The following is a 20,903-nucleotide window of genomic DNA, read 5'->3' on the forward strand; positions in this document are numbered from 1 at the left end:
CACAGCACTCACCATAGCACATACCCTCCCCAATGTTCATAACCCCACCCCCCTCTTTCAACCCCTCTGCCCCCCAACCCTCATTTTGTGTGAATTTTGTCCAACCGCACAGGTCCTGGGTCACGCTTGCCCCCAACTCACATATTCCCTCCCTTCACACCCAGGTTTTAAAAAATCCAATGCCTATCTCACACATAAGCTGCAGACTTATAACAAAAATAAATGAACCTCTGGGCAGGGCGGGCCATAGAGTGGTACTGCAGTACCACTGTCTTAACAAATCATGGGAGTGACATCAAGATGATTGGGTTTCTCCAGCTTGGACCCACACTGTAATAAACTGATTCCCTTTCATTTTTCTTGGGCCTTTTAGAAATAAATTACGGTCTATCTTGGTGTCCCATGGCACCAAGCTCTAGAACTCTTTGAAAACATTAACTCGCAAGGTTTCAGAACACTCATCTAGCCTCAGGGCTTCCTGGAGAGGTTTGCCCAGACTCGGAGCTTGAAGCCCCAGGAGGTACCACATTTTCTAGTGTGATCTGGAGATCTGATTCTGGGAGGAACTAGGGGACATGTCTGAAAGATGAAGTCGGAATCGTATAAGTGATGCTAACATTAACAACATGTAAATGTTAAATGTTTCAAGGAATATCTTATTTAATGCTTGAAAGAGGTTTGTGAGGGAGATTATTTTAAATTCTATTTTACCAGATGAGGAAACCGAAGCACAAGGAGGTTTCATCACTTATCCAGGGGGCAGAGAGCCGTATGTGGACAAGCCTGAGAGACTGGCTCCTATCCAAAATCTTCCCACCATGCCGGAAGTTTTTGCCTGATGCTCTGACTCAGACGACAGAGGAGGAAATGCTCGGTGGAGATCATTAGCAGGCTAAGGTACCCCCAAACTGTCCTTGCTGCAACCACTCCGCGGTGGGAGGGGGGTAACCCCAGAGGACACGTGCGTTTGTGTCTAGGGTGAGGCTAGCCAAGGGTTCTTGGGGACCGGTTAATTCAAACTCCCCGCCAAAGGTTACACCATTCAGCATTCTGCCAAAAAATAATGGTTTCTGGAAAGAAGCCTGAGCTCTCTTAGCGTCAGGGGCGCTGAAATGTCCCAGAGCAGGACAAGTACTGGATGCCAAGGGCAGCCACCCCTCCTCACATACTCTTCTCCCTCCACTCCCAGGAGTGGCTCCCCCAAACTCCAGGGCGCCATCTCTGCACAGCGCTATCCTGAGAGGGAGGCCGAGGGCGGGTGAAAGGCCTGAGTTTGGGCTCTCTGTGTGCGCGGACCGAGCGAAGCGGTGAGCTGGAGGTTCCTTCCTAATCCCCACCTGCTCCCCAGCACCGTGACTGTCGGTGAAAAGGGCTTTAATGAGTTCTGTCTCAAGGAAGCCGTGTAGGGGAGACTGAAGGAGCAGTAGAGGCCCCTCTAACTTGTCCCTGAGCCGCAGGAGGGGGACCTTTACTCGAGAGGGACGGGAGGGGGCGCAAATCCCTGTACTGAGGTCCTATGACCCTCCTCCCTCGCGGCTCCCAGCGACTCGGACCGGTCTGGCCAGCCCCTGGGGCCTTCCCCTTGCTCTTTTCACACCCGCGCGTCGCCCTCTCGCCTTTGCGTGCAGGGGTCCTTCCCCCAACTTTCTCAGGACTGCGGCCTTGGCCCCAAGAGCTGCTTCTCCAAGGTGTTCTCTGAGGCGACCTAGCACTCCAAACCCAACAGCTGTGACCCTCCCACTTAGCGCAGCCCCCGACTCCTAGCCGGACCCACGGGAACTAGTTGAAAGCGTCGAGGAAACGTGTTTGTGGACCGGGAGCCTGCGCAGGAGGGGCTGGGGTGGGGCGAAGCGTCGCCGGAGCCCTTGGGGCTCCGTGAGCTCAGTGGAGGTGGTAGGAAGGCTCCGACGTTTTTAAGAGGTTCTGTTACACCTGAAATAATTTCTCTAGTGGCAGAACCAAAAAGAACTCCCGCACCCGACGCTAAAACCCGCTGAAGATCGAAGTCAGGCCCCGGGAAGAGTCCCTGTGGGCTGTGGACAGTCTCAGGGCTTGGCCTTTCGCCGATGGGAGCCTTGAAGTCTGAGGGAGTGGGATCCAGCTAGGAAGACTCCTGCGGGCAACTATGCCCGAGGCTTAAACCAGCTTCTCCTTTTTTTTTCTTTCCCTGTGTTTATTCCCGACAACTATTAAGCTTCTGTCCGGGAAGTCAAAGGAGGTTCTTGAGAGGGCGCGCCATGTCCGAGGAGTGGGAAGGCTACCTTTCCGAGAAGACTTTGAGAGCATCGGTTTAATTTTCCCCCTCCTATAATGTAAATTGGCTGATGAATGTCAGTGTTACTGGGGTGAAATTGGGGGCGAGGAAGGCCTCCTTCACAATGGCCTCTTCAGTGGGTCCCTCCGTTTTGCTGCCTGGAACAACTAGGCTTCCGAGGTGTTCCTGTAAAACCGCGAGGGAAGGCAGGGAAAAGGACTGGAAGCTTCAGGAGGACCCCAGATCTTTCCCTAGATGATGAAGCAATAATAACAGGACACTCGAATTCAAAAGAGGAAGGGAAACATCACAACATTTATTACCAAAGAAAACTGCAAAATGGAGCTCCATGTACACAATGCTCTTTGGAGGGAAAGGGAATCACAGATTTTAATTCATTTACATATTTACAGCAAGATTAAAGCCACAGCTTTCAACTATGTTTCTCATTGAACAATCACTTTCAATCAAATACAAAACAATTTTTTTTCCCTTTCAGGTTAGTTCATAATTTAAGGATGTAAGGGGAGAGCTGATAAATCACAAACAATGTGGGTGGAGATGTACCAAATAGTCTAAGATTTCAATCAAGCTTTGTGTGTGTGTGTGTGTGTGTGTGTGTGTGAATTTATGATTACAAAACATTTGCCTGTCTGTATAATTCACATCCATTGCAATCATTACATTTTCCCATAAATTAGCGATATAAACAAACATATGGGGACCTCCAGTAAACAAATAAAAATCAATATAAGAGACAACATTTTGCAGCAACTATAATAACAGCATGGGTTACAGCTTGGGGAAACTTCTTTACAAATCATTTATTCGGTACACACAGAGTGGGGAGGCCGGTACATCCTTGTTTATTTAAACCACCTTTAAAACCACATTGGGAGGTTTGGGGGAAGCCGGACAGGGTGAAATTTTCTTTCCAGAACTGCATATGTGGATGGGAGGAGGGTATTTGCATGCACTTTGGGGACACTATCTTGTAAACTGAACTTTCTGAACTCCAATTGCCAAGATTCTGAAGAAAACAGGAAATTATAAAAAACGTCCCTCCCTCAAGCCACTCTACTTTCTATTAATGGCAAAAGGGGCTTTTTGATTGCTTGCTGCTAGTAGGAAGAAACACACAATGGGTCTATTTTTAAGAGGATCATCTTTGAAGGAGCAGGAAATATTGACAATTGCTTGGCTGCAGCCTTAGGTTCCAAGGATGGTTGGCAAGAATATTGGGAGTTTGAGGGTCCCAAGGAGGCTCATCCAAGTACCCCAATGGGACTGATGAGTGTAGGCCAGTGCAGAGAGAAGCAGACACACAGTGTGTGCTTGGGGTATGTACCCTCTGCCTACACCTTCTCTGCATTCTTTCCCCCTGTTCCAGAGCCAGTGTAAAGGGCCCCAACATCTGTGCATCTTCACAGACCTTGGACCTGATGTCTCTGTGTCGCTTTTGTTTTTTCTGTAGCAGGACTTAGTCCTAAAGTTATCAGTTGGTGTAGTGTGCATGTATTTTTTCTTTTTTAAGAGAAGTTTGATTTTATCTCTTTAGAAACGGTTTGAAACTAACGGGGCAGAGGGAGTTTGACAGAGAGGAGAACAAATCGCTGACAAAGAACCTTTTACGTTTCATCAGCGTTGTTAGGACGACAAGCAGGAATGTCTCAGATAATAACTCCCACTTCAAAGATTTCTCAGCTCAATAGAAAGCGGACCATCCTTTTTATTCAACCACAAGGACTGGCACTAAAGAAGACTCTACTGTTTGATTTTTTTTTTCACCGTGTTTATTTTTCCCCTATTCACTGGGGTACTTGGATAAAATAAACAACAAGACAATTAAGGGAACATGGACTTCTAACTTTCCTGCCATCTTCCCTATCCCCTTGGCCTTGGGCTCTTGAGTTCATGCCCAGGGCCAGAGTAGGCCTGAGGGGTATCCTATACCCCACGCCAGGAGAAACAAGTGTGGGGTGGGGGCTGCAAGAGATTTCTGGGATGGAGGGGCAGAATGGGCTGTTCTGGGGGCCAGAGTGGAAATGTCCCAAAGGCACAGTCTGAACTCCACCACCGACCTCATCATCCAGGGTGCCCCCTCCACAAGTGCCTTCCAAATTCAAGCCTCCACCCTGCTCAAGTTGCAGGAGAGGCGCTTTGCACAAAATGGAGCTGGGGATGCTCATTTGTTAAGCTTCTGAGATTGCCCTGAAGTTATTTACTCTTGACCCAGGAGCTTCTTTGGGGCGCAGTCAAGATGTACGGAGTCCGGCTCCTCCCTTTCCTGAAGGCGTCCCTGGCACAGAAGCGACCCCTCCCCACAGAAGTGTGGGGTGAACCCCTAAACGCGGGCAAGGCTGGTCCCAAAGAGGAAGTATATACTGGAGAACGCAGTGACAGTATTAAATGGCGTGAAAGCAAAGGTCAGCGCAAATGTATCTTAATAGAGTGTCTGCAGTGAAGTGTGCCGCCTTTGAAGCGGCCGCTCCCCGCGCGCATTTCCATGGCGAGCCTAACGCGGCATGCTGATGCACCGTCAAACTCACACTTTCAACCCCAAAACCCGACTCTTTGAACAACCCGAGCTTGATTAGACCTTTCTCCTTTTCTTTCCCCTCTTACAAACCATTTCCTCGCCTTTAGAAACTCGCCATCAAACCCAAATGCGCCCTCTGATCACCGCAGAAAGCAGAAACAAAGAGGGCTGAGCGGCGATTCAAGCGGCCCTTTTCTTCCCTCACATTATTATCCATTTTTATTATGATCGGGAACAAGTGCCCATTCGCGTGGGTTTTGTTTACCGGAAATTAAATGAAAATGATTTAGTCCGCGTCAAACAAAAATATATACTTGTATACACAAGAAAAAAGGCCTGTTAGACGTAAATATTATGTCCTTAATGAAAAGCCTGGACGGGCTCCAGGCTCGGCCTTTCAGGATTTCAGTGCAACTTGCCCATTGCCATAGAAATCCTAACTTACCATGAAGATGCACCGTGGCGAAGAAACATTGCTTTGTGCGCGGACCCTTTGATGTCGCAGGCGCTAGATGCGGGCGCTCAGCTGCGTTGGGCGAGATTACCTTGCGAGCAACGCGGTGGACATCTGTAACAAGCAAATGAAAAATTAAAGGCTATTAGTGGCCGACCAAGCATTTTTATTTTATTTTACTAGTTTGGAGTAGAAGGCAAACCGCGGTCTAGAAATAGAAGAGAAAGAAATGAATTCTATTTGGAGAGGGGAGAATTTTTTAACGTCAGAAGAAGCAAGTTCTTCGGATGCCCTCTGCACCTTGGTGGTGGGGCGGTCGTTTCCCGATGGGAGCGAGTTGTTTGCCGCAGACCGCCTGCCCTTGGCCAGGCGGCCTCTGGACTCTATTGTATGGGTAAGGGGGTGGGGGAGGGGATTGCAGTACCACTTCCACAAGAATGGATTAGCTAAGGATATATTTTGAATATTCTGGTTTTTATTAGGGATAATGAAAACAATCCCACTACAGTTAGGACATCATTTATCTCATGAAAATGGGGCTGCAGGGCAGGAGTGGAAATTGTCTAATAGTGTCTGAAGAGAAGAGTGTAGAATAAAACCCAGCAGAGTGGCAGGGCCAGGACTTGTTTGTTGGGCAGTCTAGGGGGCTCCCCCTAGGTGGGACTACCACTGCCCTACCTGTGTCTAAATTCTTAAGGGGTCGGGATAGGGCTATCAAAGCTTTTTCCACCCTTCTTTTTCTTTCTACCCTCCTCCCTCATTTTAGCAAGGACTTAGGGTAGCCCCATCCTCCCTGCAGAGGGTGGTAGACTGGGAAACAGGCCCTGATTTCTCCCCTGCTGGGCAACAATTGCAAAGACTTTCCTCTCCTCTGCCACCAACATCTGGTTCTTTATCTGGGGACTTGGTACCCAGTGTATAGAATACACATTCAATCTAGATCCATTGGGTGTTTACCTTTAAAATATTTATCATTGCAGCGCATCTCTTGTCTACTCCCCACCACATGCACAGCTTTTTAAAAATAAGACCAACAATTGTGAGGTGTGTTTTGTTTGGTTTTGGTTTTGGGTTCTTTTGTTTTGTTTTGTTTTGGTGTGATTTATCCAGACACTATTGCCTAGGCCAAATCCCTTCACTGTGGAGGTCTTGGCTCAGTGACGTCATTGGCCCACTCTGTACCCCCAGTGCCAAGCACCCACAATATTCCACAGGCAGCACCTGTACAAGGGGGGGGGGTGTTGTGGGGAGAGGGTGATTGGTCCCCGGAGTCTTCAGAGTACTGAATCCAAAAGCCCATCTAGCACTCTTTTGTCTGAATTTTCTGTTGTTAGGACTCACACCCTACCCCAGTATAAAATATATACAGGGCAGACCGACAGGCAAACAGATAAATTTGTGTGCTTGATCCAATCTGTGGGAGAGTGGCACATGATGCCTAGGGTTAGGTGCTTAAACCCCTCTCCCTTTGATCTCCTTTGTATAAGTAGCTGGAAAAATTGGGATCTGTGGCTTGTGCATTTTTGTTTCAATAGCTGAAGGAGGGGGGAAATGTAGGGAGGCAAAAGTAGAAGGAAATAGGCAAGATATCAGCTCAGTATTCCCTCTGCCACCTTATGCGATTGAAACTTTGGAGGAGACTCCAAATGGGGGCTGGGAAGAGAGTAGGGGTGGCAATCCGAGCCACCCAGGCCTTGAGCAAAACATTTCTCATTCTGTGAACCAGGAGAGGACTTTGTGATCTTAATTTCATCGCCTGCAGTTGCCAAGTTTGCACATAAATTCTTCTAATGTGTCTTTTCCCCCTTCTCCCTGTATCTTTCTGTACTTGCTCTACACGAACACTGGGGTCACGCCACCCAGTCTCGAGGGTGTCTGTGTGAGTGGGTGGAGGGTGCTGGGTGTGACTGTGGAATAAATATGGGAACCATATTTATATTTCAAAATAACGGACATTATATCAATACCCTATACGAACTCTAACAACCTTTTATGGTTACCTTCCTTTCTTTCTCCTTCCCTTCCTTTCTTCCTTCCTCACCCTCTCTTTAAGCCTCAATAACCCCGCCGAGACTAGCAGTCCGTGTACCAGAAGCGGCAACCACAGCAGCAGCCCTAATACCGGAGGCGGTGGCGACGACTGGGCCAGGCGGTGGCTGGGGACTTGGGGGCGCGCCGGGGACAGCTGCGGCGGGACCGGCGCCCTGACACACGTACCATTCGCTCAGTTCGGCGCCACGCGCCACCGCCGCCGCCGAGGAGGCCACCGGGGGCTCGCGGCCGAAGTCCGACGAGGGCGACACGAGGGCAGACGGCGTGGCCGAGTCGTAGCCAGAGCTAGGCGGCGGCGGTGAGCGCCCGTGCACCTTCATGTGCTTACGCAGAGAGCTGGGGTGCGTGTAGCACTTGTCGCAGCCGCGCACTTTGCACGTGTATGGCTTGTCGCTCGTGTGCACGTGCGAGTGCTTCTTGCGGTCGCTGCTGTTGGCGAAGCGCCGCTCGCAGCCCTCGAACTCGCACCTGAAGGGCTTCTCCCCTGGTGGAGGCAAGGCAGAGACATTAGCGTGGGTGGGTCGTGGCCCCGGCCCGGCCTCACCGCCCTTCTCAATTTCTCTTTCATGTTTTAGAAAAGACCCACAGAAGATTTTCAGAAACCTCTTTCCTTTTCGCCTCTCAGGTCCAGCACCCCCTTCTCCCGCTCATAACGCGCACCGAGCTTCCTCTAGCACGCCGCCACCCCTCCCCCTCTCCCGCCTGGGCCAGGGGGTGGTGGGGGAGGGTACAGAGGAGGAGGAGCGACAAAGACTCCATCTTTGTCGAGTTTCCATCGTGATCCATTTCGGTTGTTTTCCTCCAAATTTCCCCACCCGGAGCCAAGAAGTACCTTTGCCCGAAGTAGGCTGACTGAGGAGCTAGCATCGGCTTAATTTAAAGTTGCTGGTTCTAGCCAAACGTTCCCCCCCCCACACACACACCATCCAGCGGTTCGCCTCGCGCACACCCCACCGTGGCCCAAACTGTTTCCTAAAGTAGGTTTTGTGCAAACGCCAAGGCGTCGGAATAATTTAAAGATGCGCAGCCCATGCATACGGCATATGCAAAATGTGGATTCGTGCTGCAGGGAAAGGTATTCTGAGCAATGATTCACTTCAGACGCGATTTTTACGGGAAATGGAGCCCCCTCCCCCTTCCCTTCTACCCCCTGAGGGCAAACATTTAGCAGCATTCTTCAAATCTTGCCCAAACCGTCCGGAATCCCTCCAGTTACGCACGCCGGCAATAATATTTTATTACGCTGCTCTAGCGGCCTCCCGGAGACACTGCCGCGGGCAGCCGGCTCTCCCAGTCCAAAATGACTTAAGAGGTCGAATAGCCTCCCCAGACCACCCACGCCCGGCGGTCGGGCCTCGCAGGTCTGAGCTGAGAGGCGGGCGCTGCAGGGTTTCCCTGGGCCAAGCGGGATCCGAGGCCTCTCGCGTAATCGCACTCTTGAGCTCGGCGGTTTCCGGATGAGCGCAGCTGCTGAGATAAGACCAGGCCAGGAAGACAAGCGGGCAGCCAGGGTAGACCCGCCTGGGGCTCGGATCCGCGGTGCGATCCCCTGTAGAGCCGCGGGAAGGCGCGAGCGCGCGTTAGGGTGGAAATATTCGCCGAGGACCGAGCCCCAATCCCGGAGCTCACCGGCGGCTGGATTCGCTGGAATGTAGGGGTGGAAAAGACCCCAAGAACCTGGAAGCCCAGGTTCCTGCTGGAGCTGCAGATGCTGTGGAAAGGTGGGGAGGAAGTATCTAGGCGTCTTAAACAAATGGATGCCACTGGGCGCTCTAGATTGAGAGAAAGGCTACCAAGCGTCTGGCTAAGAAAGAGATGCATGGCTAGAGGACTGTTGCCTTTGTGGTCGCTTCTCCCGCCGCTTCCAGGAAAGACGGGTGCTTTGGGGCAGGTTTGAACAAAGACCTTAGTGCTGAGCCAGGCTGCAGCTCAGGCGGAGTCAAAGGTTTGCGCACAACCCTCGCCTCCGTGCAGCTGCGGATTTTGAGCCCAGGGTTCTGGCACCGACCGGTCGCTGCGTCCTGACCCTGCAGGAGTACTGCTAGTACAGTGGAGCACTGGGCGGTGCTGGCCTCTGCCATTTCTCGGCACGCCGGTACCATTTTATTAAAAACAAAAACAAAACCGAGAAAGATGGAGAATACATCAGTGTCCCTATTTGCCCCTTGTTTTCTCCCCTCTGATCCCTTTTGGCATCTGCAAAACTAAAACTTTTCTTTCTCCCTTCCTTCTTTTCTTTCTAAAATCACTTACAAGAACCATGCAGTTCAGGGCCTGCAAAAGAAAACAAGATTTGCTGAGAACACAGAAGAGGAATAGAATTTGAGGTTGATTGCCCCCCTCCCCAAATATTCCCACACACACTTATCCCATTTGTGGGCACCTCGTTGGACATTCATGTAAAACAGAAACAATGATTTCATCCCAGACGAGGAGCAGAGGGAAAAAACAGGGCACTGAAGGTGATTCGAGCAGCTTGGAAGTTCGGAGGCCCCAGGGATGCCAGGTGAGGCCGCACCCCCTGCACCGCGCCCTCCCGGCCTCTCCCCAGCTGCAGGAGGCTCCCTGGACTCCTTGCCTAACAACGCGCCCCCACTCCCACCCCCAGTGCACTGCATCCCGCCCCCTTCCTTCCTACCAGATCTGGGCGCTGTGCCCTGGATGGGTGGGTGGGTAGATGTGGAGAGGCAGGGTTGGGCTAGGGCCCTGCAGCGCGTCCCGAGCGGCCTCAACCTTAGCCCGGGGTTAAGTCTTGAAAGGCCCGGAGTCCCCTCCCTGAGGCTCAGCACCCGGGAGAGGCCTCCTCCCCGGCCCTGCGCCAAGCCCGCCTGACAAAGTTCGCAAGCTGCGGCGCAGTTCCGCTAGCGCCATTTTCTCGCACTTGTGGCTGGGCCAGGTTATCGAGCGTCTGTGTCCCGGCGCAGACTCTTTCTACCTTGGATACCCAGCCCTGCCTCTCTCTAGAGACTGCCTAGGAAGGTGGGGCAATCTCCCAGCTGAGGGCCCCCGAAAGGGGGGCAGGCGGCGGGGTCCGGCTGGAGCGCGGCGACTAGCCCGCATCTCCCTCGCGGCGGCACCATTGTTCCGGGATTGCTGTGACCGCCACAAAGTGAAACCTTTCGGCATGGGCTTGGGGCAGCTGCCTCCGAAGCCAGGCCCGGGATTCAGATCCGGGAGAATCTCAACTCTTGAGAAATCAGCTCCTGTTCGCCGCTTCCGCGACTCGAGGAAATGAAACGCCATTAATATTTGAAAAGGCAATTATTTTCCTGTTGAATCGAGAACTGTCTTCATGAATAATTTGTAGTGAGGTCTATTGCCATTTGAGAAACATTTTGTTTTTCTCTTCTCTCTCTCTCTTTTCATTACTTAGGAGGGGGGTTTGAAGGAAACGCCGGAGCAAGCGAGGCTCAGTAGATTTTTTTTTTTTTTAACTCCAGCGATAATGAATCAGGACTGCCAGTGGAAAGGACGCACTTAGAATTCTGTCCTGAATAGACGCAAACCTGAGCCAGCCCAGGCGCACTGAACTTGCTTCTCTGCTGTAGGTCGATTGCACTAAGAATTTAACCATTTTCTGCTTCATGGACTTCAAACAGTAGGCCGGCAAAGAGCAGTAAAAGTTTGTTTGTTTAAAAAAACCCTGTCATTAAAAATGAGTTCCTTCTCTGGCTCAGGACTGAGTGTCTATCTTCGCAGTACGGGCAGTCAGCTCCTGGAGTAGCGAGACTGTGGGAGGTGATGGGGCCTCACTTCTCCCCTCCCCCGGGATAAAACTCGGAGGTTGCGAAGGGGGAACAAATGCTTGCGCGCCTGGGGTGGGGGGAAGGATACTGGAAACAGTTCGGAAAAACTGTACATTTCTAGATATGCTATGTAATTAAAGTAGGAGACTAAGAGTGAACTTTGGTCTGGATTTCTCCTGTGCCAGTATCATGGCCAGGGACCTTCCCTGAGATGCAAGGTTTGGGAGAGAAAGCGGGATTCGCAAATTTCTTTCCCCAGCTGTGCCAGCCTGGGGGAGTCCTTCAACTAATACTTGACGATATTTCCACCAAGAATAGAGGTGAGTAAGGTAGAGCTCCAAGAGAGTAAGAGAAGTGGGGCACCAACCTGAAACTTATTACATCCTCTTCTCTCCCCACTAGTTCCCTTATCCTACCCCCAAAATAGAGGAGGGGAACTGTTGATTTCTTAAACTTCCAGAGAGTTTGGGTGAGGAAAACCCTAGCTAGGGAGAGTACAACGTTGACTGCTAAACTAATTAACGTAACTTCACAGGCTGTTCTGGGAAGTGTGAAAACTTTCTCCTTGCAATTGCATTAATTAGAGATGCTTCTGGCCAGAGGAGTTCAACTTTGCATGCTCCTGAGCAGGCTCCTTTTCTTAACTAGAACTAACAGATGCGGTTGACACATGTCCCCATTTCACTTAACAGCTCGGTAAATGACATTTAAGGCAGATGAGTCTCCTTGGATCTCTGCTGAAGCAAAAAGGTTTGTCAAATGTCCCAAGTGTCAGGTCACCAAGGCTCCAAAACGGGGGCAAAGTTAGCCCATGAGACCCTAAATCTTAAAGGCACCAACGGCCTCATGACCCCTCAGTTCAGGTGGTGGTCAGCCACCCCATGGAAGAGTACCTTCGACAGGATTCTAAATAGATCAGGAAAATTAAATTGGTTCTATGTCTTTAGGACTTTGAGGAACAGTACCATTTTAAAACCTGAAAAATCAAACTCGATGATAGGGAACACACATTTGCACACACAGAGACCCAAGCACGTTCACATTTGCCCCCTCCCCAAGAGCAAAAATCCTGCACTGTCCTCCCCACACACAGCCTCAGGAAACTTCTGTGATTCTAATAGAAGGGCATAATTAATATTTTATGGACTTGGCTCATGGAACACCAAGAAATCCCCCCTCCTCCCAGATGGAACTTGAGGAAATCCAGCCCCGAGGGCCCAGAAGAGGCCGCCTGCTTCCCCAGAGGGTCCCCACGAGACCGACAGTGCCGAATACTGACCTGTGTGAGTTCTTTTGTGTATTTTGAGATTTTCTGATCTAGCAAAGACCTTCCCACACCCCGGGAAAGGACAGGGGAAGGGTTTCTCGCCCGTGTGCACGCGGATGTGATTTACAAGTTTGTATTTGGCTTTAAAGGGCTTGCCCTGGCGCGGGCACTCCTCCCAGAAGCAGATGTGGTTGGCCTGCTCCGGGCCGCCGACGTGTTCCACCGTGACGTGCGTGACCAGCTCGTGCATGGTGCTGAAAGTTTTGGAGCAGAGGCGCGGGGGCGCCGGGCTATCCGCTGCCTGCCACTTGCAGATGAGCTCCTGTTTGATCGGCTGGCGCATGTAGCGGAAGAAGGCGCCGGGACCGTGGGGCGCGGCGAGGTTCACGGTCAGGTTCATGCCCCCGTAGCCGTGCAGGGCCGCGGCAGCTGCCAGGGCGTCGCTGCGGGCCACCGGCCCTGGCGCAAAGGGCTCGGGTCGCGCGTACATGTCTCCAGGGAACCCCAGACGCAGGAGTCCGTTCAAAGTGCCGCTGGGGGAGGCCTGGGGAGGCTGCTCTTGAAGGCCCTGGAACACCGAGGGGCTGGAGGCGGCAGCAAGCTGGGGGCCATGGTGTCCGGAGCTGCTACCTGTTGTCGAGACAAATAGCGCTCGTGAGAACGGGCGGCGTGGGCTGAGCATTCCACCAGGCCCCGGGGGGCAGGCCCAGCCCAGCCACACTACGGCCTCTGCCGTCAGCACCGGGACCGGGAGCCAGACAGAGGCGGCAGCGAACGGAGTGGACAGTGAGAGGCCAAGCGCCTCCGCTGCGAACAGGCTGGGCGGCAGTTCGGTAGAGCCCCCTGCCGTTCCATGAGCGGGAGAAGGGTGGAGGCTGCGGGGCAGGTGGAAGGGGCAGTAGGGCGCGCAGTGCTGAGTGTGTGGGTTTCTGGGGGGTCCCGGGCTCTGCTCCAGAGGGGTCCGACCCGAGCCCCAAGCGTGCTTTGGCAGCCAACTCCCTGGGGCGATCCGGGTCCCGGAGCCCTGCGGGGGAATGAACGTGAGGCAAATGGTGATGTTTTAGGTGGTGGTGGCGGAAGCCTCCGGATCATATATACTAATTTCAGTGCCTAGTTCGTCTGGGAAAGCGCGGCCTGCTACATCCCGTCCCGGGCTCCCCAGAGCTCCCTTAGGTCAGGCGGTTCACACCAGTCAGCTGACAGCAGGGAGAGGAAAGAACAACCACAAAGAAACTTATGCAAAGTTTTTTTTTTTTTTCTCCCCTCAAGTTTCGGGTTGTGTCCCCCACCCACTCCCCATGGTCTTTAATGTCTACTTGAAATCCAGTACACTACAGAGGTAGCAGCGGGACGCGTGAGGAAGTGAATAGAGATTCCGGGCCACGGCCCGGGCCCGCGGAGAGGAACAATCACCTAGGTCGCCTATTGGCCCGCAGCCCGGCCCGACGTCAGCAATGACAGGTCCCGCCGCACGCGGACACACACACACACACACACACACACACACACACACACACACACTACTTACTCCCCCCATTCTCTCTCTCTCTCCCTCCCTCTTTCTCTCTCTCACTCCTGCTCCCGGGCATCTCCACCTCACCCCACACTACCCCCAGCATTTCTTGCTCCTACTGCTCATGCGCTCTGACCCGGGCACGGATTCTTTTCTCTCCTCTTGAGCCCCCTCCCCCTCCTTTCTCGAAAGCTGAGTAGATCAGCTCTGCCTCACTGCTCCTGGAAGTGAGCGGGGCTGGGTTCTGCCTTTTTTCACCACGACTTCAGGGAGGGGGTGTTGCGTTGTACGTAAAGTACTCGGGCTATTAGACGGGCAGATCCAGCCCTACCGGGGCTGAAGGGCAGCTCATGGCGCGCGAGGATGGAGGCCTGCTTCATCAGTTTGTCCCAGGAGCCCGAGGAGGAGGGGGCCTGTTTCCAGGGACTGCAGACTATGCGACCCGGAGCAGACGAACTCCTAGCCTAGCAGCCTTTGGGTTTTATTTTTTCGCTTTCGCCGAAATTTCTTGTGTCCTTCATTTCTCTCTCTCATTTCCTTGGATTCTTTATTCTTCCCTCCGCTTTCCCTCCTCCCAACTCTATTCTTTCCACTTGGCCTTGCCAGCTCCTTGCAAGTACCAGCCCAAGAATCCCGCCCAGTCTCAAGCCAGAGTGGGCCTGAGGCAGTGATGACCCGGGAGAGGAAGACCTCGAACCCACTACCCTCTCAAGACGCTACCCTCTCAAGGGGGGCTAAGAATCCTCTTCGCCACAAATCCCCTCGTCTCCAGGACCGGGTGGCCAAAGAAACAAAGGCGAGGGGCATGCTGCAAGGAGAAACAGGTCTTCCGTCACCCGGTGGTCTCCCCAGTCAGTTTGCGGTCTTGAGTTCTGTACCCTGCAGCCAATTGGAGCCTTTGGGAAAGGACCTTGGGGATCACTTCCAGTTTCAGCTCTCACCACTTGTTGCCTGCGGCCAGCCGGAGTCTCTGCCTCTCTCCTGGCTAGCCTTCAGGGCTCTGAGAAGAGTGCACGCCAAGTTTCCCCGCCCAAGCTGTGCAAGGGACTGCGGACCCACCGCCTGTTCTCACACGACGCCCTCCGGGGCTGAGGGTCCACAGTTTTGGGGTGGGGATTGGCCGGCGGGGAAAACAAACAAACAAAAAACCAACCAACCAAACAAACAAACAAAAAAAAACCTTTCCGTTTCGGCCTAGTCTAGCTAAGTGTTCTTTGTTTGCACCGCGGACTGGCTAGGGCCGGCTGCACAGCTTGGCGATTTAAAGGGCTGCTCGCTCTGTTGCCTGCCTTGCTCTCTGTAGCCAAAAATGCCAACAACTTAAGTACTTGGGCTTCCCTAGAGGCCATAGAAAGCGACTCCAGAGCAGAGAAAGGCTTGGATTTTTAAGAGAAGTTTTAAGGATTTAAAAGATCCTGTATCCCTAGCAGATGTGAGAAGTTTGGACAGATTGCAAGGAAGTCTGACTCGGAGTTGATTGAGCTGTCCCACCCATCCCCAGCACCAAGAACTATTCTTACACGTTTCCTAGTTAGTAAAGGGGGTTCCTTTTAAAATTTTTAAAATAATTAACTTAGGGGTGCCTGGGTGGCTCAGTCCTTAAGAATCTGCCTTTGGCTAGGGTCCTGAACCTGGGGTCCTGGGATGGAGCCCCTCGTGGAGCTCCTTGCTTGGTGGGACGCCTGCTTCTCCCTCTCCTAATCCCGCCCCCCCGCACCCCTCCCAGCTTGTGCTCCCTCTCTCACTGTCTCTCTCTGCCAAATAAATATAATCTTTAAAAAAATAATTAACTTATTTATAATGGTTGGCAGATTCTTTGAGACTTTCTTCATTTAATGTTTTGTTCCCTGCTCTGGGTCACATCTTAGGGAGGGATTAACTTCCACATTTTCCCTCAGCTTTGACAAGTCCAGGTCTTTCTGCTCCTCTGGCTGTCTGGAAGAGCTTATGCAGTGCAACCAATAGATGATGCCTTAGCATTAAAACAAAACAAAACAAAGCACAGAAAGAAAGAAGGGGGAAGGGAAGGGAAGGGAAGGGAAGGGAAGGGAAGGGAAGAGAAGAGAAGAGAAGAGAAGAGAAGAGAAGAGAAGAGAAGAGAAGAGAAGAGGAGAAGAAAATGTTGAAGGCGTGCTTTTGACAGCCAAATTCCTTCTGCTCTGGAAACCAAGGACTTCTACTTAGTGTTAAGACTAGACTTTGAGGACTTGTCTCCTTCCCAGCTTTTACCTTCTCCCATACTCTCACCTTCTGGAATTTACCCTTCTGCTCACAGAAGCCTCCTCTCTTGTCCCCTGTCTTGTTTTCCCTTCCTCAACATGATGGTCAGGCTGGGTCTCAGAGTGGTTTCAAGGCTCGCCCCCAACTCAGATGTCTGTTGAATGTTGCAGCTGTCTAGGCAAGTCTGGGCTGAACTCATGAAGGCCTTCTAAGGACAAATGAACAAGCGAACACAACCCCCCCCCCCCAAAAAAAAACCCCAGAAAAACAATATAAACCCCCCAAACCCCAAAGGAGTGTGCTCTTCCCTGGGATCCCTTCTCCAGCTGTTTTTCCTAACCATCTCTCAACAAGAAGCTTAGTCAGCTTCTCCTGTAGCATTCAGGCCTAAGTGCAGAGATACTTCAGCAGTAGTCCAGCAATAAAAATATTTTCCTTTCCACCTAAACTTCCGTGATCTGCAACCTACTGTTTAGGATGTTTATCAAACTCATCATCCACTTTTATTTTCATTAAATCTCTGATTTGCACAAAAATGGATCCCTTAATATATATACTGTGACTTCACCGCATCAAAAGCTTTGAATAACAGCAGAAAACAGGGGTATTTAGGTTGTTTTAGTCCATGGACACTTTTGGAAGCCTTGTGATGTCAGTGAACTCTAATAGTCCTGTTTTTGTTAACAACATATGTGTTAGAAAAAAAAAAAAAACTGTAACTATCCATTAGAAGGTGGTGAAAATAAAGATACAATTTTCCCCTTCCAAGTTTGTGGACCCTTGAATTCTAAGCACTGTTTTTGTAGACTCTGGGGATAAGAAGCAGAGGTTTTATACTTGTAGAGTATTAGTATGCTGCATACTCATACTAACTTTACCCTTGAAAAACTTTGAACATGTGTGTGGTTTTTTGTGCCAACAGTGAAAGGGCAGATAGGTCTGATTCAGCCAAATTCACTGACAGTAACCTGGCCCCACAGAGCTCCTTCCCAGATGCAGCATTCTCTTGAAGTACTAAAAACATATGGACCCATCCAGGGTAGATGCTGCTTGAGTAGCCAGAGGTTACTTGACCTGCAGGTCACGAAGGCTGCCTGATCCATACAAATTCCTTGGAGCCACATGGTTCACATGTTGGCTAAATACAGAAATGGGGCCAGGAATTCTCCCAAAGGAACATTTTCCCAGGGACAGAGACATGGAGAAAAAACAAACCCATTTTACCTACTAGCATTTATAGACAGGGAACTCAGGGTAATTACATAAGGATCTTCAAGGCATATCTCTGAAAAGCTCTAAAGCAGTATCTGGGTAACTAGATGACAGGTGGGGAACTGATGGAAAGGAGAGATGTTTTAGTTTTCAGAGCTGTTTCTTTAAGTCTTCCAGTGCCAGCTAAGAAAGAGTCCGGATTTCATTGACTTGATAGGGCAAGCTGAAGAGTGCTGTTCCTCTCTTTCAGAAAGTTATCTCACACCTTGACTCCCAGTACTAAATGCTTGGCTGAGCATTCTATTTCTAACCATGCTGGGGGTTACAGCATTGTTGAGTTCACTTTCCTGCTTGATGTGCAGAAAAAAGGAGACATATTCTGCAGCCCAGAGATCTTCAGCAGAAGGCAAAGAAGCACTGGAGGCTTTTGTAGGGAGCTGTTTGGAACAAGTTCCACCACCAGACCCCAAACATCCATCCAGTGTCCAGAATCCTGCCCTAAGCACCTTTGTTCACCTCAGCCTGGTCAAAGTGATTTGGGGGGCCTGTTGTATAGAAATATGACTTTTGGAGGCCCTACCATCTGCCAGAGCTCCTTCCATTACTGACTTCAATAGGGAATGTCTGACCTCTCTCCTCTGGAAGGAAAGAAATAGGGGAGATTTCAGATCATTAGCTGGGCTATTTTTCGACTTTGATATTTAAAGAAATGCTAAATGATGATTATCTGTTTCAGGTTATGCTTCGAGCAGGATCCCAGGAGCTGATGGCCACTGCACAGAGCCTGGCCAAGAGCAAGCCTTTTTGTCTGAATGTTCTGCATCTAGATCTGCTGTCACGTGTTCAGTCCTTTTTCCCTGTTTCTAGCCAGGTTATCACCAAAAGAAGGGACAAATCTCTTTATAGGCTATTCACAGACAGACTTTAGTCTAGTCTTAAGTCTAGTCTTATGAAAAATAAATAAATAACTTAAGACCCAGGAGCTCACCGTATGTCCTAGCCCAAATTGTTCAAAGGAGATGAGACGTAAGATTTTGGAGATAAATGAAGCTATTCCTCTCCTCTGCTATGGAAGTTTGGGTTTTAATCATCATTAATGGAACTGAGTATGAAAAAATATATACTTGGATAAAATTTAATTTCCAATCAAAGGTTCTGCGAAATATCTTTGGACAAAAGATTAAGAAACATGGGGGGTGCCTGGGTGGCTCAGTGGGTTAAGCCTCTGCTGTAGGCTCAGGTCATGATCTCAGGGTCCTGGGAGGGAGCCCCCTGTCAGGCTCTCTGCTCAGCAGGGAGCCTGCTTCCCCCTCTCTCTTTGCCTGCCTCTCTGCCTACTTGTGATCTCTCTGTCTCTGTCAAATAAATAAATAAAATCTTAAAAAAAAAAAGGATTAAAAAACATGGTGAAAGGATCTTCCAGAACAGCACTGAGGAATTAAAACAACTAAATTTACATAATAAGCACATGTCTCTTGAGAATTCTGCCATCAAATTATCCCAAAATAATAGAAGAAAGCTATTTCCTGAGTTGTCCATTTAACTTTTGTTAAGAAGGTTGCTTTTCCTTCCAACAAGGGAATACCTTGGAGGCAACCATCAGCTGGTGGTGTAGTTGAATGAAATGAGGGAAACTAGAAGCGCCTGGAAGGGAAAACACCCAACCCTAAATCATATGCTTATTCTAAATGGAATATTAAATTAAATTCTTCACAATGAAGGTATTCCTGACAGAGCAGCTGTCAGTCACTCCCTGTTCAGACACCACATTGTGGGAACATAGTTGCCGCCACATTGCAGAAGGCTGGTGTCCCTGGTAAAGATGATGCATATCATGTAAACCCCATCACCAAGATCAAAGTCTGCTCCTTTCATGGAAGCCAATACATGTCAAACCTCATTCCAATCAAATCGTCTGGAAATGAATCCAAGATGAATATGTCATAGAATAATGTGACAGTGGAACTACAGAAGGTCAGGGGTTGTTGTTTCAATGAGAGAGTCGTCAAATATTAATTCTAGAATGTCCAGATGAGTAGGCATTGAGGGGGATTAGCTGGCTGCTGGTGGGACGATGTGTAGCTGATTAGTGTGCAAATGCATCAAACAAACACCAAGGTGTTGTGTTCAGTTTCATTGGAACTCAAGAAACACCTCCAAGCTCACAACCCAACATAACCAAAAGGCAAAACAAAACTTCCCACTTAAAAAAAAAATAACTTAAACAAACCAATATTCAAAAAAGGATCTTAACTTACTAGACTCTTTCAGGGAGTTTCGGTAAAGCCGTAATCTTTTCCTCATCACCAAGGAAGTCTTGTATCTCATTTTCTGACTTTGAACCTGTTCGGGAAGAAAAAAGGGACAGTCACTCGTCAAACAATTTTATACATGTTTGCATGGCAAGATTGTGAGGCCAGAATGTATCAGTGTTGGTTTGAAGAGTCTTTCCAGTCTTTCATAGACCATTTTCAAATTTAAAAATGAAAGAAGAGGATTCTGCTGGGAACTACCCATATTTATTGCAAAATGACATAGCCTTTGTGATTAAAAAATATTAAAAATCTTTTCCCTACTAGATATTTCTCTGGTATAACTCATTTGTTGATTTCCCTTGTAGACAGAATTTAAGCACAAGTCAGCATTCAAACACCTCTGACTTCTAGAATTTAAATTTATTCTATAAGAAATTCCCATTATTTTCTTTAAGTTTTCTGAATTTAGTGAAATGTAATGGAGAGGGCCGTGTGTCCTCTGGGACATCAGGTTAAAAACTGAGGTACAAGTGTTGGAATTAAGAAGAGAGAAATTTCCTTGTAAATTTGTACATCTTGCCCATAGTGGTATAGGAACATTTACCGTCATATGACTTCCACCTCCAAACGCATTTGGAAATCATCTTTGGTTGATTTTTTGAAGCTAATATAAAATTCACCATAATAGAAAAAAAAAAGTATCATTTCTATCATTAGGTCCTAGTTATCTCCATTTCTTAGTTAATAATGTCAGAAATACCTCCCAACCCCCTGTTATATTTGCATCCCTTATCAAATTCACTTTGTGGATAATGCTACCAAGGCTTTGGCCATCTTAAAGCCTGAAACCCATCCTGAGGACCTTTGCATCTGTCAGGCAACGCTAAAGACAGTGGAACAGCAAAACAGAGTCGATCCACCCAGCCCCAACCCTCGCTTGGCCTAGAAAGACAAACAGTCATTGAAAAGGTCTCAGGCTGGACAAACACAGCACGCCCTCTGTCAATGAGGACGTCTGCCTGTCTTGACACTCTAGCCCACAGAACAAGCGATTGTTTAACTTGTTGAACCACAGGCCAAATCCAAATGGGGCTCTGCTATCTCAAAGCCTTTCCAATTCTCTATGCTCAAAGATTTCTTTCTCTCTCCCTCAACCCCCAGTCTGGGTTTGAACTAGCTTGTGTGTTTTCACCCTTCCATCTCCCTTCTTTTCTAGGTCTAAGCCTGATGGATGGGGGCGGGGGATAGACTCACCTTTTCCCAGAGGGTTTTATTTATTTTCAATTCTTTCTAACCAAAAGGCTTCTGTCCCCCCCAAATAATAAGCTCCTTCCTGCACAAATCAGGAAAGAAAGGAGGCCCAACTTTACATTCCTACAGAAAGGTGGCAT

The 20,903-nt window shown here is 49.6% G+C and overlaps 1 protein-coding gene across 1 annotated transcript; it reads right to left on the reverse strand.

Annotated features, from left to right (window-relative positions):
- Positions 1-2,557: 2,557 nt before the first annotated feature.
- On the reverse strand, positions 2,558-20,903 carry ZIC4 (Zic family member 4). Its single transcript, XM_047727337.1, is given in 7 exon segments — positions 2,558-5,361; positions 7,465-7,783; positions 12,325-12,942; positions 19,516-19,600; positions 20,767-20,787; positions 20,789-20,830; positions 20,832-20,903. Coding segments are annotated over 7 exon segments (1,158 nt in total). The 3' UTR covers positions 2,558-5,360.

This window comes from Lutra lutra, chromosome 1, assembly GCF_902655055.1.
Source record: "Lutra lutra chromosome 1, mLutLut1.2, whole genome shotgun sequence".
Lineage (NCBI taxonomy): Eukaryota > Metazoa > Chordata > Mammalia > Carnivora > Mustelidae > Lutra > Lutra lutra.